General features: G+C 34.3%; 2 protein-coding genes across 2 annotated transcripts; both read right to left on the bottom strand.

Annotated features, from left to right (window-relative positions):
* Nucleotides 1-685: 685 nt before the first annotated feature.
* LOC144567255 (sterol 3-beta-glucosyltransferase UGT80A2-like) lies at nt 686-5,786 on the bottom strand. Its single transcript, XM_078317349.1, has 14 exons — nt 5,503-5,786; nt 4,936-5,108; nt 4,619-4,852; nt 4,416-4,527; nt 4,120-4,290; nt 3,951-4,014; nt 3,693-3,759; nt 3,229-3,412; nt 3,002-3,132; nt 2,798-2,900; nt 2,627-2,703; nt 2,057-2,104; nt 1,680-1,829; nt 686-1,130 (listed from the first exon to the last, which is right to left on the bottom strand). The coding sequence occupies exons 1-14, from the start codon at nt 5,546-5,548 to the stop codon at nt 951-953; spliced, it is 1,740 nt and encodes a 579-aa protein (XP_078173475.1). The 5' UTR covers nt 5,549-5,786; the 3' UTR covers nt 686-950.
* Nucleotides 5,787-10,789: 5,003 nt separating this feature from the next.
* Nucleotides 10,790-15,004, bottom strand: LOC144567771 (putative pectate lyase 5). The gene is made up of 7 exons (XM_078317943.1): nt 14,806-15,004; nt 14,592-14,705; nt 12,650-12,956; nt 12,200-12,538; nt 11,895-11,998; nt 11,658-11,796; nt 10,790-11,329 (listed from the first exon to the last, which is right to left on the bottom strand). Exons 1-7 carry the CDS (start codon nt 14,883-14,885, stop codon nt 11,108-11,110), a joined length of 1,305 nt encoding a protein of 434 aa, XP_078174069.1. The 5' UTR covers nt 14,886-15,004; the 3' UTR covers nt 10,790-11,107.
* Between the last annotated feature and the right edge of the window lie 3,816 nt (nt 15,005-18,820).

The following is an 18,820-nucleotide window of genomic DNA, read 5'->3' as shown; positions in this document are numbered from 1 at the left end:
GGCTCGCCCCCATTTTGTCGTTGGACGAGAGAGATTTACTATTATTGGATCTGCTCTAGGATTCGTGCTCACACTTTTGCATATGTTTTAAAATTCGTGCGCACGAATCCTAAAACAGATCCGATGGTGATTGAACCCATTGGAACCACTTTGGTCCAATGGCCATCGGACCCAAGCTGAAGTCCTCAGAGCATACCGGGCTTTCATTTCGTGCAGAGATTTTAACAGAGCAGCTTTGGCGTCATGCAGCGCATGAAGCCAAAACTACTCCGTTAAAATATTTGCCCTCCATTCCTAGTTTTAAAATTCAATGTGGCAAAGTCTATTTTAATTTCTAGAATATGCTGTAGTTGACATGGCGACATGATTCATTAAGCCTGACAAGAATGTCCTCCTACTCATCGTCTCACTTCGCCCTTTTCACGCGAGAACACGACACAGAACTCGTGCAGATGGCCCATCATTCTCTTCTCCTTTCGATTCTTTGACTAATTCAAACCTATCACCAACGCTCACTCCCAAATCCATTGCAGCCACGGGTGACAGTTCAACACTTGTTTTTAGTTCTTTTAGAGGATAAAATAGGTCGCATGTATGTTTGAAATTTGGATGAAAATATTTTTGTAAATATTTAAAGTTGAACCTTCAACTTATTTGTTTAATAAATATTACAGAGAAATAAAGGTACGCGTGAATAACGGAGTTCTATACAAGGATTGCAAGAACAACTTTTGAAAAGTATCCATGTCTTCTATACATCGGTAGATTTGCACTTTACCTCGCATTCATGATGATAGATCTCATCTTCATAGAGAGATACATAATCGGTTTCCGCAAGCATTTCAAAATAATAAAAATAAAAAACAAGTAAAAATAAGAATCAACATCACAAAATTAACAACTGGAGGCTAATTTAAAGGGCATGCCTTTTCTTGTTTTAAAATCATCGATCAACTGGAAGGTTTCAAGTGAAATCTGTCCTTTAAACGCTTAAATATGCCTGGTGACTCTTCTTCATGATCTGGAGGTGGTGATGCTGAAGGAAGGTGCTTGAAGAATGCATTCACTGCACCTGTTACACCATCTTCGGACTCCATTGCCTTTGCCATCTCATTTGCTTTTTCTTTCACCTATATATTTTTGCAAGGAAAAAAGCCTCCTTTAGATGATGAAAACTTCTCAAATTACTAATACGATATCATGACAAGGTGATCTCAAATCAACCAAGGGAAAAATACTGAGAGTGAGGTTATGGTACTTGCGGTCTGTAATATCTTCACTTTTAAAGTTCAAATAGTCCATCTTATCTGTCAACATGATCCTCCATATGAAAATGTACTTGCAGACTAAATTTTACATTTATGAAACTTTTTTTATTATATTTTTAAATAGGTCGAAAATTACTACTTTTGAATGATCTAGAAAATTTTTAGATTAAGTGATTTTATACTTATCTAAAAAATAGTAAAAATATTCTAAAAAATGTAAAATTGGATATGCAGGTACATTTTCATATGAAGATCATGTTAAATGGTTCAGATCGACTGCTTGAATATTGAAAGCAAAGATATTGATCCATAGTACGGATCAATTCGCGCTATGCATAGTACCATAGCCTCACTCAAATATTTAACTTGAAAGATCTTTAAATATGAATTGAAAGAACATTATTGACAAACCATTGGATCCATCATGTAGTCTATTGCTTCAATCACAGCTTCTTTGTTGAATTGCTCAATGGGTAGTGGTGCAGGTCCTACTCCCCTTGCATGCACCATTTCACCCCAAAATGGTTGGTCGCCGAAAAATGGAACAACTGTTGTAGGGCACTGTACAATATTATGAACATCAGTTAGGAACTAATAACATAATTTAGTTATGTTTTAATCAGAGTAGGATTGCCAGTGTCTTCTAGAACAGTGCATCAAAGATTACTGCAACACAATTTGGTTATGGATTCTAATGAGACGAATACAGATGCACTTCAACAAAATTCAGCTGTGTTTGTCAGTGGGCATCCGCACGTGCACACATGTGTGAGAGAGAGAGAGAGTACCGCTGCCTTTAGACCAGCAGCTGTTGTCCCAGCACCACCATGATGCACCTTATAAGAAATAAACAGGTGAGGTCACATGAAATCCAATACAAGTATATAAAACGACTTGAAAATGAAAACACTACAACCGCAATGCTGCAGAAGACTCTCCCACTATGTAGACAGTATATGGAAATTAAAAAAAAAATTATTGACAACCACAGATATTTTACAACCGCAACATCTGACAAAAAGATTATGAAAAAAAATAAATCGCAGATATTTTTTCTGTAGTTTACATATGTCGTGTATCAAATTTTTGGGGGAATTTAGGAATAACTTGGTTACCAATCAAGTTCAAAATGCTTGAAGGAATGCCAATTGGTTTTTAAAATTGGTGTAAAACTGAACTGTTAATTTGTCAAACCACACAAAGGAAAGCAAACCAGTTTTTAAATTGTACAAAATTTGATACACAACCTATATGATTATAGAAAGATATCTAATTATGTTCTTTTATTTTAATATTGTTTGATCGACTGTAGTGGCTGTCAATACAACCAATCCCACAAAAAAAATAGTGAAGCTTACCACAGCCTTACACTGCAAGAAGAGCCAATCATGAGGAACATTATCCAGCAGGTACACAAAATCCCTCGGTCTTTCCACTAGAAATTTGCACCCACCCATATTTATTAGTATATGTCTTAACAAATGGACATGGATTCAAATTATTAATCAATTAAAGTACCAGAATAGTACATTTTCCAAGTCCGCCCCATCCTTTATTAATGATCCCTCTTTGCCCTCTGGCTTCTAATGCCTCGACAATTGTTTCGGTCAACTTCTCTGGTTCTTCAACTGGCTACAGTTTTAACAGAGATGGGATAATTTTATATAATTCAAGATAGTAACACTGATACTCAAATGGTACCAAATTGCTTGCTCTATGAGATAGAAACTCACCAGACTGCCAAAACCAAAGTAGATAGGCTTTTCACCAGCTTCAAGCCATTTCACAAGTTCTTCGGGAGGTGTGTAGTTTGAAGCAAGATCAAGGAAGCAGAATCCAACTACATCCACTTTAGGACCCCAATCTACATAATTAATAAAAAAAACAGGCATATTATATTGTTGCATCTGGCTTGTGCCACATGTAAATCTTTCACAGAGAAGGAAATATTTTGATATACCTTTTGGCTTTGGCACAAGAGAAGGGCTCCAGATGTATCCATGAGGAGTATTAAGAGCATTCTCCGAAACAGTATGAAAGCCTATGGACTCTAACTTCAAATCTGTTTTCCGGAAATCATTTATAATGTCTCGTATGCCGAGCCAAATCATGAGGTCAACTACATAGTATGAAAGCTGCATTACCTACAGGAAATTAAATATGTCATTGCAGTTTAAAATAGCACAATGAAGCCTTAAGAAACAACATGCTTAAACTACTCAAGTCAGGCTACATTTTCAGGTGATTTCCAGTTCAAGTTCAGTCTTCTCTTTCAATATGGAAATACCAGAAGTATGCCACAGAATCTTTTGCAATTGCATACAATACCATGCAATGCCACCTCGCAAATTAGTTTGTTTGGTCAAGTCAACCGCTCATGTCCAGGTCAACTATTTTCATGCCTTAGATCATATGTGCACTCACTTTGTATCCAGCAGCACCAGGAGGATGCTTGACACGGGAAAGAGGATGTGCAAATTCACCAGTAGGTCTGTAAAGAATAAATTTGACCTAATGCATGTTAAGCCAGCACAACAAATCAATAAATACCTAGGAACAGAGACAGAGAGAGAGAGAGAGAGTGCAGCCGCTGCCAGATTTTCAATAAGAGAGAGATTGGAAGGCACTAAAGAGTTTCAAAAAGAGAGGGAGGGAGAGAGGAAGGGAGGAAGAGAGGCTCACGTCCATGGCATTGTAAAAAATACGTGAAGTGGTACATTTAGTGCCTCTGCCACATGCTCATGTCCTGAGTAAATGTTGATGAGTCAGCTAGTAACAAACAACATGGACCTGTACCAAACTTGACTGGCACTGTACCAATTTCAGAATTGCAATCAGAGATTAAACTGACCGTATGCTGGAGGGTTGGCGATTATTGCATCAACTTTGAAAGGAGCACCTGTAACAGGATCCCGCTTTGTACAAGCAGAATGCATAGAAAATACGATATCCTTGATCTGGTTTCGTTGATTCTGAACTTCTGAAGGATGGGAAGGTAAGAAGCCCTTGTTCTTTACCATGTCTATTTAAAGAGGAACAACTATGAACCAAAGTTATGTGCAAAACAAAATTGGTAATTAAAACTGATTTTGAGTTGAATTGATTATCGAACTTGTTTTGATGTCAAAAAGAGTGAAGTTTTTATACATTCAGCGAGAACTTTTGGATCACCACCTAGAGGGTAGAATTCCACCCCAGCATCCAAAACAAACTGCTCGAAGTTTGCATGAGTTGCTAATCTAACACGATGCCCTAGTTCCTGTAAAAGTACAGACATGGCTAAACATTCACATTTACATTGAAAGATCTTTTCAAACTTTATCATTATACCAAATATTTCCATGAACAACCTTTAGACGCTTTGCAATAGCAAGAAACGGCTGCACGTCTCCCCTTGTGCCGACAATAAGAATAACAATCTGCATAGGAGGCCTATGTTGAAAATCTACTGTGCCTATCCTTCCTAAATAAGGAGCCTGTGTATAAGCATCCTCAAAATGAATAGTTGCATCTTCATTGTCTAGGAGATCAAGAAGAACAGTGCCATCATGTTTGATTGTTGCTATCCTAGACAGCACCTTGTGCTGCATTGTTTCAAATAGATTGTTTAATATCTTATAATTGTGAAAAGTTATGTAATTAATGTACAAGCAGAAAGCATTGAAACCTTTTCATCAGAAATGTTGTCATGACATTTGGGGCCAGGATGAGTAGTATTCTCATTAGTCTCACTGTTTGATGGATGCAGATTTAGAGCATTTCCCAGTGACCTGGATAGTTCGGTAGATACAATTTCACCTGGTAGTCTTTCTGAGCTGTCAAAATACCTGTCAATTTCCACTGATAAAAAAATGTTTCAGATTTCATAGCAGTACAATTGTTCAAAGGAACGTATTAGAGGATTTTATCAATAGCGCTTATTGCATATAATATTTACGCAAAATTGGTCTAAATGACTATACTACAGATAAAACCATTGGAAGAGCTGACCAAACAAAGTCAAATTGGCATCGTAAATGAGATAATTCATGTGCCGATGAACAAAAGTTAAGATGCTTTTTGCAAAGAACATCACATTGATTTCCAATAATCAACGATCAATTCCTACACTGCTTCCTTTTCTGTGATTACAAGTCCATGATTAAATGATCATCCCTAGGGAAGTGACAATGCTGAGATTGCACAAAGTGATTATAGCTCAGGTCAAGTGAAACTTATTCATGGATATACTCACCAGGAAATGGAGATGAAATGGAGCTAGCTCCGTTGGGTTCGTCCATTTCAGCGATAATGCTTCTGCTTCGTTTGATCCGATGGAGATAATATAGTCGCGTCTATGGTGTGTTGATTTGGTTGATGTCCGGAAGCTTGCGACCAATGCACGGAGGAAGAGGTGGCGACTACTTTTTTTTTTTTATTATTGGATATTGTTTTCGTCTTTTTTTTGGGTTTGTTGGGACTTGGGAGTGGGCGGGGACCTTTTCTTTTGCTTTTATAACCCGCTGAGGGGAGGGGCATCTGGTATTCTGCTGACAGAATCATTCCTCCACCACCGCCCCCCTCCCCTCCTTTTTGGGCGTGTGTGCCTATCCCGGGTTTTGTCAGAATAACAACAAGGCATATTTTGAAATAAGAACAACTGTGTTTTAAATCTGAACATTTAACGGGTACTGGGTACATCATCCACAAGTTTTTTTTTAAACAGATGCAGATATAAGGTTCGGATTTCGGAATTCACTCATTCAGACAATATTATTATAATATTAATCTTTCGAGAATGGGGAGGTAGCACAATTGGCTAGGAAAATGTCTTAGAGTTGTTGTACCCAAAGGTCGAGAGTTCAATTCCCCCTCACGAACCTTGGTAGCTACTATCAAGTTTTCAAAAAAAAAATATTAATCTTTCAAAAATAGTAATAAATAATTATCATATTATTATTTATAAAATCGTGGGTATACACGAAAATAAGAATATTTTTATAAACCATAATTAAAAAAATCATTTTTAGGGAACCAGCATGATTGTTTTTTTTTTTGTGAAAAACCACAAAGACGGAATGCTTTATTCGGTTTCCACTTTTTGCTTTTCTCCAGACCGAATGAAGCATTAGGTCTCACCAATTTTTTCAGTTTTTCACAGACTCGGCCACAGAAGATCCGAATAATCCTTTTTTATGTATATATAATATGTTTTTATGTATATGTATAGAGTTGGGCTACGGTCAGTTGCGAAGTAAAGCGACTATTTTACTTCACGCTCATATTTTGCGATTTTAAAGTTCAAAATGTCGATCCGAACCACTCAACATGATCTCCATATTGAAATGTGCTTGGAGACCAAATTTTACATTTTTTGAAAAAAAAATTTCTATTTATTAAGCCACTTTGAAAATCGCCGATCCAGCGGTTCAGAATTTTTTACTGTTTTTTACTATTCACCCGAATTTTCAGATTTTCAAAGTGGCTTAATAAATACTAAAAAAAATTCAAAAAATGTAAAATTTAGTTTCCAAGCATATTTTAATATAGTAAACATCTAACGGTTTGGATCAGCTATTTGAACTTTGAAAATGAAGATATTGCGTGAAGTAAAACACGTTTCTACTTCACGCAATATCTTCATTTTCAAAGTTCAAAATGTCGATCCGAACCGTTAGATGTGATCTCCATATTGAAATGTGCTTGGAGACCAAATTTTATATTTTTTGGAATTATTTCACTATTTATTAAGCCACTTTGAAAATTTGAAAATCTGAAAATCCGGGTGAACAGTAAAAAATTGTGGACCACCAGATCGATGATTTTCAAAGTGGCTTAATAAATAGTAAAAAAATTCCAAAAAAATGTAAAATTTGGTCTCCAAGCACATTTCAATATGGAGAACAAGATGGGCTATGGTGGGCTATATATATATAGAGAGATGGGTTATGGTGCTTTGCAATGCATGGAGACGTTTGTGCATTGGACCATAAATATAAAATTCAAAATCCAAATGGCCGATCCAAATCGTTCATCTTGTTCTCCATATTAATATGTGCTTGGAGACCAAATTTTACATTTTTCTGAATTTTTTTACTATTTATTAAGTATTTTACAAAATTATTGATCCAACGGTGGCTGCTGATTTTACTGTTTTGTTAAGCCACCGTTGGATCAACAATTTTGTAAAATACTTAATAAATAGTAAAAAAATTCAGAAAAATGTAAAATTTGGTCTCCAAGCACATTTCAATATGGAGAACAAGATGAACAGTTCAGATTGACGTTTTGAACTTTAAAATCGCAAAATATGAGTGTAAAGTAAAATAGTCGCTTTACTTTGCAACTCACCGTAGCTCATCTCATAATATAATATATGTATATATAATATTGCATATATAATATAATATATGTATATATATATACATATGTATATATATACATAGGCTGTGGCTAATTTGCTGCCGGCAGCATTTCTGCCGGCGGTGCTGCCACTGTTTTTTCTATTTTTTGATGTTCAAACGACAAATCTAAACCGTTAGATGTTTAATCTATATTATAATCTACTTGGAGACCAAATTTTACATTTTTTGAAATTTTTTTACTATATATTAAGCTGGTTTGAAAACCGCTGATTTCAATGCTGCAGAAATTTACTGAAATCAGCGGTTTTCAAACCAGCTTAATATATAGTAAACAAATTCCAAAAAATGTAAAATTTGGTCTCCAAGTAGATTATAATATAGATTAAACATCTAATGGTTTGGATTTGTTGTTTGGACATCACACAGCTAAATATAGCCCCGGCAGCACCTCTGCCGAAATGCTGCCAGCAGCAATTTAGACAGACCCTATATACATATATGTATATATACATATGTATATATATACATATATGTATATATACATATGTATATATATACATATATGTATATATATACATATGTATATATACATATATGTATATATATATATATATAGAGAGAGAGAGATGGGCTATCATGCATTGTAATGCATGAGGGGTTTGTGCATTGGACTATAAATCTAAAATTCAAAATTCAAATGACCGATCCAAACTGTTCATCTTGTTCTCCATATTAATATGTGCTTGGAGACCAAATTTTACATTTTTCTGAATTTTTTTTACTATTTATTAAGTATTTTACAAAATTGTTGATCCAACGGTGGCTTAACAAAACAGTAAAATCAGCAGCCACCGTTGGATCAACAATTTTGTAAAATACTTAATAAATAGTAAAAAAATTCAGAAAAATGTAAAATTTGGTCTCCAAGCACATATTAATATGGAGAACAAGATGAACGGTTTGGATTTTGAATTTTAGATTTATGGTCCAATGCACAAACCCCTCCATGCATTGCAATGCACCATAACCCATCTCTCTCTCTCTTTATATATATATATATATATATATATATATAATATGTATATGTATATATATGCATATAATACATATCTATATATAATATATGTATATGTATATCAAATTTGACATCTGCTGGTAAATCAGCAAGTTTGGACTGATACAGGGATCAAACTGCAAAAGTGATTACACCAGCATGTAGTGCATTCAAAAATACACATAATTGACACAAATTTCAATTTATTTGGATTTTTCTGCAGTTAGTTATGAATTTTCAAAGTTCAGTTTTCGAAACAAAATTAAACAGTCATAACTTTGGCTAGGAAAGTCGGATTTGCACATATTACCACTTTTCGAAAAGGAGGAGACGAGACGGATCTGAATATCGCCCTAGGGAAATCTTCGAGCATTCGAAGCATCAGAATTATAAAAAAATGTCATTTAGTGCTTCAAAAATTCAGTTTAAGTTTTAACGATCAGTATTTTGTTTATAAACGCTGTTTCGGTTTTTTTTATAAACTCATTTTTTTTATAATATATGTATATATAATATAATATAATATAATATAATATAATATATGTATATGTATATGTATATATAATATAATATAATATATGTATATGGGGTCTGTCTAAATTGCTGTTGGCAGCATTTCAGCAGAGGTGCTGCTGGGGCTATATTTAGCCGTGTGATGTCCAAACAACAAATCCAAACCGTTAGATGTTTAATCTATATTATAATCTACTTGGAGACCAAATTTTACATTTTTTGGAATTTTTTTACTATATATTAAGCTGGTTTGAAAACCGCTGATTTCAGTAAATTTCTGCAGCATTGAAATCAGCGGTTTTCAAACCAGCATAATATATAGTAAAAAAATTCCAAAAAATATAAAATTTGGTCTCCAAGTAGATTATAATATAGATTAAACATCTAACGGTTTGAATTTGTTATTTGGACATCACAAAACAGAAAAATGGGCGGCAGCACTGCCGGCAGAAATGCTGCCGGCAGCAAATTAGCCACAACCTATGTATATGTATATGTATATATAATATAATATAATATATGTATATGGGGTCTGTCTAAATTGCTGCTGGCAGCATTTCAGCAGAGGTGCTGCCGGGGCTATATTTAGCTGTGTGATGTCCAAACAACAAATCCAAACCGTTAGATGTTTAATCTATATTATACTCTACTTGGAGACCAAATTTTACATTTTTTGAAATTTTTTTACTATATATTAAGCTGGTTTGAAAACCGCTGATTTCAGTAAATTTCTGCAGCATTGAAATCAGCGTTTTTCAAACCAGCTTAATATATAGTAAAAAAATTCCAAAAAATGTAAAATTTGGTCTCCAAGTAGATTATAATATAGATTAAACATCTAACGGTTTGGATTTGTTGTTTGGACATCACAAAACAGAAAAATGGGCGGCAGCACCGCCGGCAGAAATGCTGCCGGCAGCAAATTAGCCACAGCCTATATGCCTATGTATATGTATATGTATATGTATATATAATATAATACATGTATATATATGTATATGTAAATATATATTATAAAAAAATATTTATATTAAAAAATAAAAATAAAAAACATCAAAACCGAATCCTCCATTCGGTCTGGAGAAAAGCATCACCACACCGTAGACCGCACGGAAAAAGTGTAAAAATAGGTGAGATCTAGAGAAAAGCAAAAAGTGGAGACCGAATGAAGCATTCGGTCTTTGTTGTTTTTCAAAAAAAAAAAAAAGGAATCATACTGGTTCCTTAAAAATGATTTTCTTAATTATGATTTATAAAAAAAAAATTCCGAAAATAATTCTCTAGCGACAGTATCTTCCGTACAGAGACTTGGTCCTTTTTTTAAATTTTCCGAGCACTTCTTTCTGTGACTTGACTCCCTGATTCTTGAAAAAATTAAAAAAAAAAAAAAAAAAACAATTCTGTTTCCAGAGAGGCACGCACAGGTTTCTGTGTTGGATCTGTTTGCTGACTTTCCATCTTGCCGACATAGAGAAGTTGTGACTTAAAATTGGCCCATGGACCATGGCCTCCTTTTTGAAACAAAGGTCTATTATGGGCCTAAAATTCTAAAGGGTAACAGTTCTTGATCCATTGAATTCAGCACAGGGTTTATCCCTCACAAGAAAGAATTTAGCACAGGATTTAGGCAATATAATGGAGAAGTTTTATTTACAAATTGAAAATATGTATAAGTAATTGTCTATGTTACATCAAGCCAAGCCAATTATGTTCCCCATTCAAAAGAGGGGGAAAGAAAATAAGAAGAATGTGCAACACTTCGCACCGACACGGTTACTTGCGGTGGTGGCGGATGGAGGTTGCCAACAAGAATAATAAATTATTACTATCAAACTAGGAGAATATCTATAAGACAACAATCTATATTCTTTTGCTTTTGTTCTTTAATTTAATGTTTCTTCATCTCTTTGATGATTTGGCAATTTAAGTTAGCAAAGGGAACCACTTTTGCACGAAAGTGCACCGGCGCTAGAAGTGATTTGAGCAACCATGGAGGCCGGTTTGGCCCCGAGGCTAGAAGCCCTTGCATAGCTTGAAGAAGACCCAGTGCCTGAAGGGGTGAAAAATGCACCATTTTGAAAGAGATCACCTTCAGACCTCCAGTTCCAATTCTTCCACACGCTTGAATCTGAGTCGACCCTTTTTGTTACCTGTTCAATTTGGAAACCAAATTAAAAAAAAAAAAAAAAAATCTTCTTCTTTACTCCTTTAGAAGTCAGCTACTCAGGTTACACAATAGGGATACAATCAGACAAACCACTATTTTTGTTTAACCTCTTCCATAATCATGTTTAATTTTTTTTCCTCTTGCTTAATTACTATGCTGTTAATCCTCTTTTCTGGGTTTTTTGTTTGATGAGTTCGACATCATTGATTAAAAAAACCCATCAAGTAACCATTTTTATTAGCTGGTAATGCATCGATCATTTCTACCAACACGTCCCATTCAAGCTTAATTTTTGATAACCACTTGTTTACCTCTTTCGCAAAAGTGTTGCTTGGAGCGAGATATCTGTTGCCTTGGCTGTTGATGGTGGGACTTGCACTGCCACCAATTGCATACATCTCCCAGTGTGTATAGTCATTATTTACCACATGAAAGTAGCCATGCCTGCACCTGTTTTGGAGAAAAAAGAAGTAAATATTTATTATGTAATTAAACTATAATGTTTTGAGTTATAACACCTTTTACTTCTTAAGAAACTTCATAATTACCTTGGCATTCTCTGAATAAGCCCTTCTCCAAAATGGTTGAAAGCAATTGTTACTTGCATTGCCTTGTCCTTCACGTACGAATCACTGTGACCCAGTAACATCACCTGCATTAATCAAAGTTTTTAGGGACCCATAAAAGATTTAGTATTATTCATGTGGCTCAAAACCCCAATAACAGAAAAGAATTAGACAAATGTTGTTAATTTATTAAAACAACGACATGAGCCCGATAGTACATACTGATTATTATTTATTAGTACTGCAGTATCAATACAATCCTTAGATGCAAACCTGGTTACACGCACCTCATTGTGACGGGTAAAGTAGTTATTTGAGATTGTAATAGCAGTTGAACCCATGACAGCATCAACGAGTCCATCAGCACAGTTGGAGAGGGAGCAATGATCAACCCAGATGTAGCTGGAGCCAAATATCGACACGCCATCGCCATCAGCCATGGTCCGCCACCCATAGTGGGATGGCGAACTGCGCACCATGGCATTCCCGGTCGGCACACAGTCGTGGATGTTTATGCCATGGATGATTATGTTAGTGACATATTGCACCGTTATGCATGCTCCCTTGGCAATGTGAACGTTCACGCCACGCCCATCCAGGGTTTTGAAGCTGTTCATGATAAGCTCCTGCTTGTATGACAATTGAGGGAAATAATATAAGAAAGAGAAAATGTACCACAAAAATGATTATTTTAACAAATTTTAGAAAAAAAAAAAATCAAAAATAGTTTTACTTGCCTGCTTGAGGGTGATGACCATGTCACGAGAAAAAGTGATCCAGAGTGGCTTGTCTTGAATCACGGCATAACGGAGTGTGCCGGGTTTCGGGTTGACTGGATTATCATCACCGGCATCCGTGACCACATAGTAATCGCCATCACGGCCACCAAGGGCATTGCGTCCAAACCCGATACCACAATCGGCCAAACGCTTTCGGTTGCTCTTCCAGTTCGGGTCACAGCGCCAGCAGTCGTCAATCGGGTTGCCCGTGCCGCAGGAGGATACAGAATTGAGCTGTCTTCTTGTTATGCTTTCATTGATGGATCTGCAGAAAGGCATTTTTCTGTGAGTCTTGTTGTTTATTTTTGCATGTTGTTACATGTATCCCTGCAGAATTTATTGGGGAATTATGTTGGACACGTTGTGCATGGAATTGTCAAGTGAATAATCACAGAGCATCGGACTTTGTACTTGTTAAATTGAAAATTTCAAGTTAAAATCAGTAAGAGTACTCTTTCTGCAAATAGAGGGACAAATTATGCTGATAACTGATGGAGCAGTGGCAAACCTTCAGGCACTCTGTTTTTCGGGTCGTGAACTTCTAAGTTTGTTTCTCTGAATTATCTGAGAAAACATTTGTTTATCGAAATTTTTTATTACTTCTTTAGAAATCTAATAGAGTGGAGATAAATCACTAGATTCCTTTTTTTATTTTTTGTGTGTGTTTGAAAAGAGTAGCAACAGCCAAATAATGCTGTCAAGCAGAGGCTTAATCAGGGATCTAAGTACATGGACTACGGGGCAATATGAACACAGTAAGGATGTAATTTAACTTTTCTTCAATGAAGATGGGCTTAGGCCTTTTAATAAAAAAAGGCTAGGGGGCAATATGAGGCAAGCACAGAAAATATGTGGCTACTTACTGGCTAGTGTTTTTAGTATGATAAAATACATGCCTAACTCCGCATTTTTGTTTACATGCTACCTAAATATGGCATTCTGTGAAAACTACATGCAAGAAAATATCTGCTATATTTTTATTGTTCATCATTTCTGAAGTAGGCAGGGAAACAGACGATTTAGCTTATACCCAATCTGACCTGTCTTATATTAAATTAACCCCAAAAAAGGTACTTAAAATTGACTACCTCCAAGAAGAACTTGAACTTGACTAACCTCAAAATTGACTACCTGTCTTATATTAAATTAGCTTATTAACCATGAGGACTTGACTTGAGGAGAGCTGGTACAAGTACTTTGTTAAAGAAGGTTAGAAGGTATGATCAGCATTCAAAGATACAATACGCATGAGCACGAGTATGTATGTAAATACTACTGCCTAGATTTTGGATTTTATTTTCTTTTGATTTGTTATCTTATCGCTTCATTAATTATCTTATCATCTCTCTTAACGTTCCCAAACTCAAGTTTCTATGCGCGAATGATGTTGTAACTCTCAAGTTATGCACCAGGAGATGTGACTTTTGAAATGTCAAAGGCCAAATACATGTTAATATACACAGAAAAAAAAAAAAAAGTTATGTAGTCCAACCCTTCAATGCCATCCAATTGTCTAGCATACCACCTCATTTAGTATTTACAATTATCTATGTGTTAAATACAATTTTCTGTTAATTAAAGTAAAATTAAAAAAAAGTGTCTAATTAAGCATAGGACTCCTGGTAATGAATTTATGAGCATAGTTTTAACTTTTAAGAGAGAACCGCATAAACCCCGCCTCTGTTTACTGAAGATAAAAGGGGTTAAACACTTACACTCCTATAAATTGATCATTTCATTTTATTAAATTTTATAATTATTGTATGCATTGTTACTTTTAATCTTTTATATAAAATTAAATTACACTATACTAAATTATTCAGCTTTTTCAAGTTTTTTTTTAGCTCGTCTCTGTAAAACCCTACTAAACTCAAGCAAAAGATTAAGAAAAGGACTGAACCTGTGAACCTCAGCCACCACCATTTCTGGATCATCCACTGCTCCAACAACACTCACTGATGATGCCTCTTTGTTTTTACCATGCAATTCCCCAAGCCTCCTTGCTCTGTCATTCCTATATATGTAAAAAAGAATCAATAAAAAACATGGTTAGGAAAACTTAATGACATGTATATATAAAGGAATTAAAATTAATTGCCATTATATATGCATACATTGGTCCAGACAGATCTCCACGACCAAAGAGAAAGAGGAGGCCAAGAAGAAGTAATGGCAACAACCACTTGATAGCCATTTTCCAAAATGATACTCTCTCCCCTTCCCTCTCTGTTGAGAGATTTTGCTTTCTTTTTCACACTTGGATGGATGATTTATGGGATAGGAGGAGAAGGTTGAAATTATGGAGCTTGTTGGGGGGTACCGGGGTAGAAGGGATTTATATAGGGACGTGATTTGCTATAGGCACACATCAATTCATTATTATAAAATTTAATTTAATTATATTTTGAATAAATTGAGAGTTGGATCCGAGCGGCCAATACTTGCGGTGGTGGCGACATTGTCAATACTCAATAGGCCGATTTTTTTATAAATATCTAAAATAATAATTAAACTTCAAAAAATAATCAAAGTTGGGCGGAATTTCAAAATCTACCCAAAACGGAATTTTTTTTTTCCGGTAATTCAATCTAAAACCGGAAAAATTTATTCCGGCTTTAGAATTCAAAAGGCAGCGTCTAAAAAAAATTCCGGTTTCAACATTTTTTTTCTTTTTTCAGATTTTTTATTATTTAAATAGAAATATTTATAATTTATTTATTTTTTCTATTGAAATATTAGAAATATTTAATATATTTATTTGAAAATAGATGGAATACTATATAATTTGATTTATTAGAAAGACTATTACAAATAACCTGGATCAACATTTTTCATGCTGATAGTATATGGACTAGAAGGATCACAAAAATTTTTGTATTACCTAGAAGTGACTTTTAAACCGGGATCAATAACTCAGAATCCGGGTTTAGACAGAGAGAGAGAAACCGGGATCAATAACTCAAAAATTTTTGTATTACCTCAGAATCCGGGATCAATAACCAGCATTTTTTTTTTTCAATAACTCATAAAGAAATATATTAATTTTTCTTACAGCAGCAAAAAATCCGGCATGAAAAATGCTGATCCGGGTTATTTGTAGCAATCTTTCTAATAAATCAAATTATATAATATTCCATCTATTTTCAAATAAATATATTAAATATTTCTAATATTTCAATAGAAAAAATAAATAAATTATAAATATTTCAATTTAAATAATAAAAAATCTGAAAAAAGAAAAAAATGTTGAAACCGGAAATTTTTTTTACGATTTCTCATTTTTTTTTAGACGCTGCCTTTTGAATTTTAAAGCCGGAATAAATTTTTCCGTTTTAGACTGAATTACCGGAAAAAAAATTTCCTGCTTGGGTAGATTTCAAAATCCCGCACAACTTTGGTTATTTTTTGAAATTTAATTATTTTTTTGGATATTTATAAAAAAATCGGCTCAATAGGAAGGACTAACTAAAAAAAATAAAAAAGTTTAACCAATAAATAAAAAATCAATGTTTTCGGATGTCTATAATTTTTAAATCAAGTGATTTCTTATCTATTTAAAAAAATAATAGAAAATTCTAAAATATGTTAACTTTTATCTTCAAGTACATTTATATATATATATAGAGAGAGAGAGTGTGTGTGTGACTAATATGCATTCGATAGTATATGGACCGATAGGCATACGGTCTAAATTTAAAATTTCAAAATTCAAAGAGTCGATCTGAACCATTTATCTTGTTTTCCATATTAATATGTGCTTAGAGACCAAATTTTATATTTTTCTGAATTTTTTTACTATTTATTAAGCCACTTTGAAAATTATTGATTCAACGGTGGCTTAACAAAACAGTAAAATCAGCAGACAAAAAAATTTGAATGCAAATATTTCGCATTATCTGATTAAGGCCAGACAAAAAATATCTGCATCATCTAATTGAAATCAGACGATGCAGTAAACATAGTAACAATATACATATATAATTTACGAATAATTTGTGTATTATTCTTTTTTTTGACGTCTCCGAATCAAATTCCAAATAAAACACAAAAAAATATAATATGTTTTATTCATAAATAAAAAGAGAATTACGAATAATTCACAAAAAAAAAATTTGAGACGTTTTTTTGGATTTTTTTTTTTTTTTTTGCTTTTTTATTGTACCGCATTTCTGAATTATATTTTTGTTATAAATATTTTATTCCGCCAAACTTAACCCAAACTATTTGTTTGTTGAGAAGAGTCAGCCACTTGGCAACACACATGAAACCACATGCCAAGGCACAGAAATTTGCTTTTTCCCGAATTAGACATTCTAGAGAAGATGGGTGGACCCCCACGTGTAGACCTCAATGTTTTTTGTGGCAAGTTCGGAATAACTACAGCGTATCATCCTTATTTTTGACCCGTTATAATTGTACAAAACACACAACGCACGGAAAACATAGAGTAAGCGAAATAGAAAGTTTCAGGAAGAATCCAAGAAAAGGAAGGAAAAACCAGAAAAACCGATTTTTTTTATAATTGAGCCTCGATCCAGTTCTCCAGTTCAAATTCATGGATCACCAATACTGCAATATCCTTGCATTTCTCCAGCCAATTACACATGGCGGCAATGGCGGATACACATGGAAATTGGGGTAGGCATTTGTCTATCTCGATTTGTCGATTCAGTATTATTTGTTCAATGTGTCTACTCTTGATCTAATATAGTGTCTATTCTTAGTTTGAGTTAGTCCGATTTTTAAACTGATTCCTTCTTAGTTGTGGTCGATTTTGCTTATTTTGTTTTGTTTTCGGATCTGTGATACTTTATTTTGTAAATATAATGAAAGGAAATAAGAGAACAAGAAATGTCTAACAGTGAGACCTATTATTACAATTCTAAAGAAATGAATCGGCTAAACTTTTTGCGACTTTTATTATTCAATACTTATATTATGGTTAAATTTGTATCTAAGTTTTGACTTCAATTTGTTAATTGGTTAAGAACAATCTCACTTCAAATTGTGTCATTTCATTAGTTTAGAAAAAATATTTTAATGTTGTGTCAATTGATTTTATGATTAATTATAACATATTTTATAATAAATATAGTTATAAGCATTGAGTTGAAATTGTGTACCCAATAGATTAATGGGTTTAAATCCAATTAGCTATTTGAACTCAAATAGTACCCTACCATGACAGAAATCCTGGATCCCTCTCCATGGTGGGTAAAGATTTTAACAGATCAGTTTTAGCTTATTCAGCGCACAAATTATATATACATTACTGTTTTAATTCATAGTTCCTGCGCTCCGTAAAGCAAAAACTACCCTGTTAGAATATTTGCACACAAATGGCGACGTCCATTTCGTGCAAAAGCGTATGATATGTTACATAGTTTCGACTGTTGAATTATACGAGGACAAAGGAAACACGTCTAAACCACTGGATTGAGATCGTGCACGCATTGACTATCAACGGACGCTGTAGATCAATTCAACGCAAATATATTTACGACTGTTGAATAACTATCGACCAGTATGAAGAGATCCCAGTTCCATTTTGAAACAGAGTTACGCAATCCATTTTGAAGAATATAAAACAAAAACAAAAACAAAACCAATTGAGTCTCATTTCGAAATTTGTGCATCGACTTGCCAATTTGTCGCAGGAGAGGATGATGAGCAGCAATTAATCCGAAAAGGACATATAATAGTTTGAAAGATTCACAAATCTGCAAATAAAAGGACAGCAGTTTATTTGGAATGGGGCTAATTCCAAACTAAAATTTCTCTAAAGAGATAAACATATGAATGCAAGGCCTGTTGAGTCTAGGCATTAATTAATTCCCATCACAGCACATGTGTTGTGTTGGTGGTTGGCGCTAACACTCCACCGGTTTGGCTAATTAACCCTTTCAATTAGGCAGCTGCTCTCTGCTCTGCCTTCCAGCAATTTGGTAGCAAACTGATTGATTAATTGGAAGGGAAAATGGAATTGGTTGGTATAAATTTACAAGGACGTTGAGATGCTGACATTGAACAGTGAATGTATATTGTAACTCTAAATGGAGCGGGAGGCGGTCTGATGTATAATCAGAGTTGTTTGATATGCTTCAAACTTCGTGTGCACTTGATATATAA

Source organism: Carex rostrata, chromosome 16, assembly GCF_964058835.1.
Source record: "Carex rostrata chromosome 16, lpCarRost1.2, whole genome shotgun sequence".
Classification (NCBI taxonomy): Eukaryota; Viridiplantae; Streptophyta; class Magnoliopsida; order Poales; family Cyperaceae; genus Carex; species Carex rostrata.
Note: the sequence above shows the minus strand (reverse complement) of the source record. Positions and strands in the feature narration are given on the sequence as shown.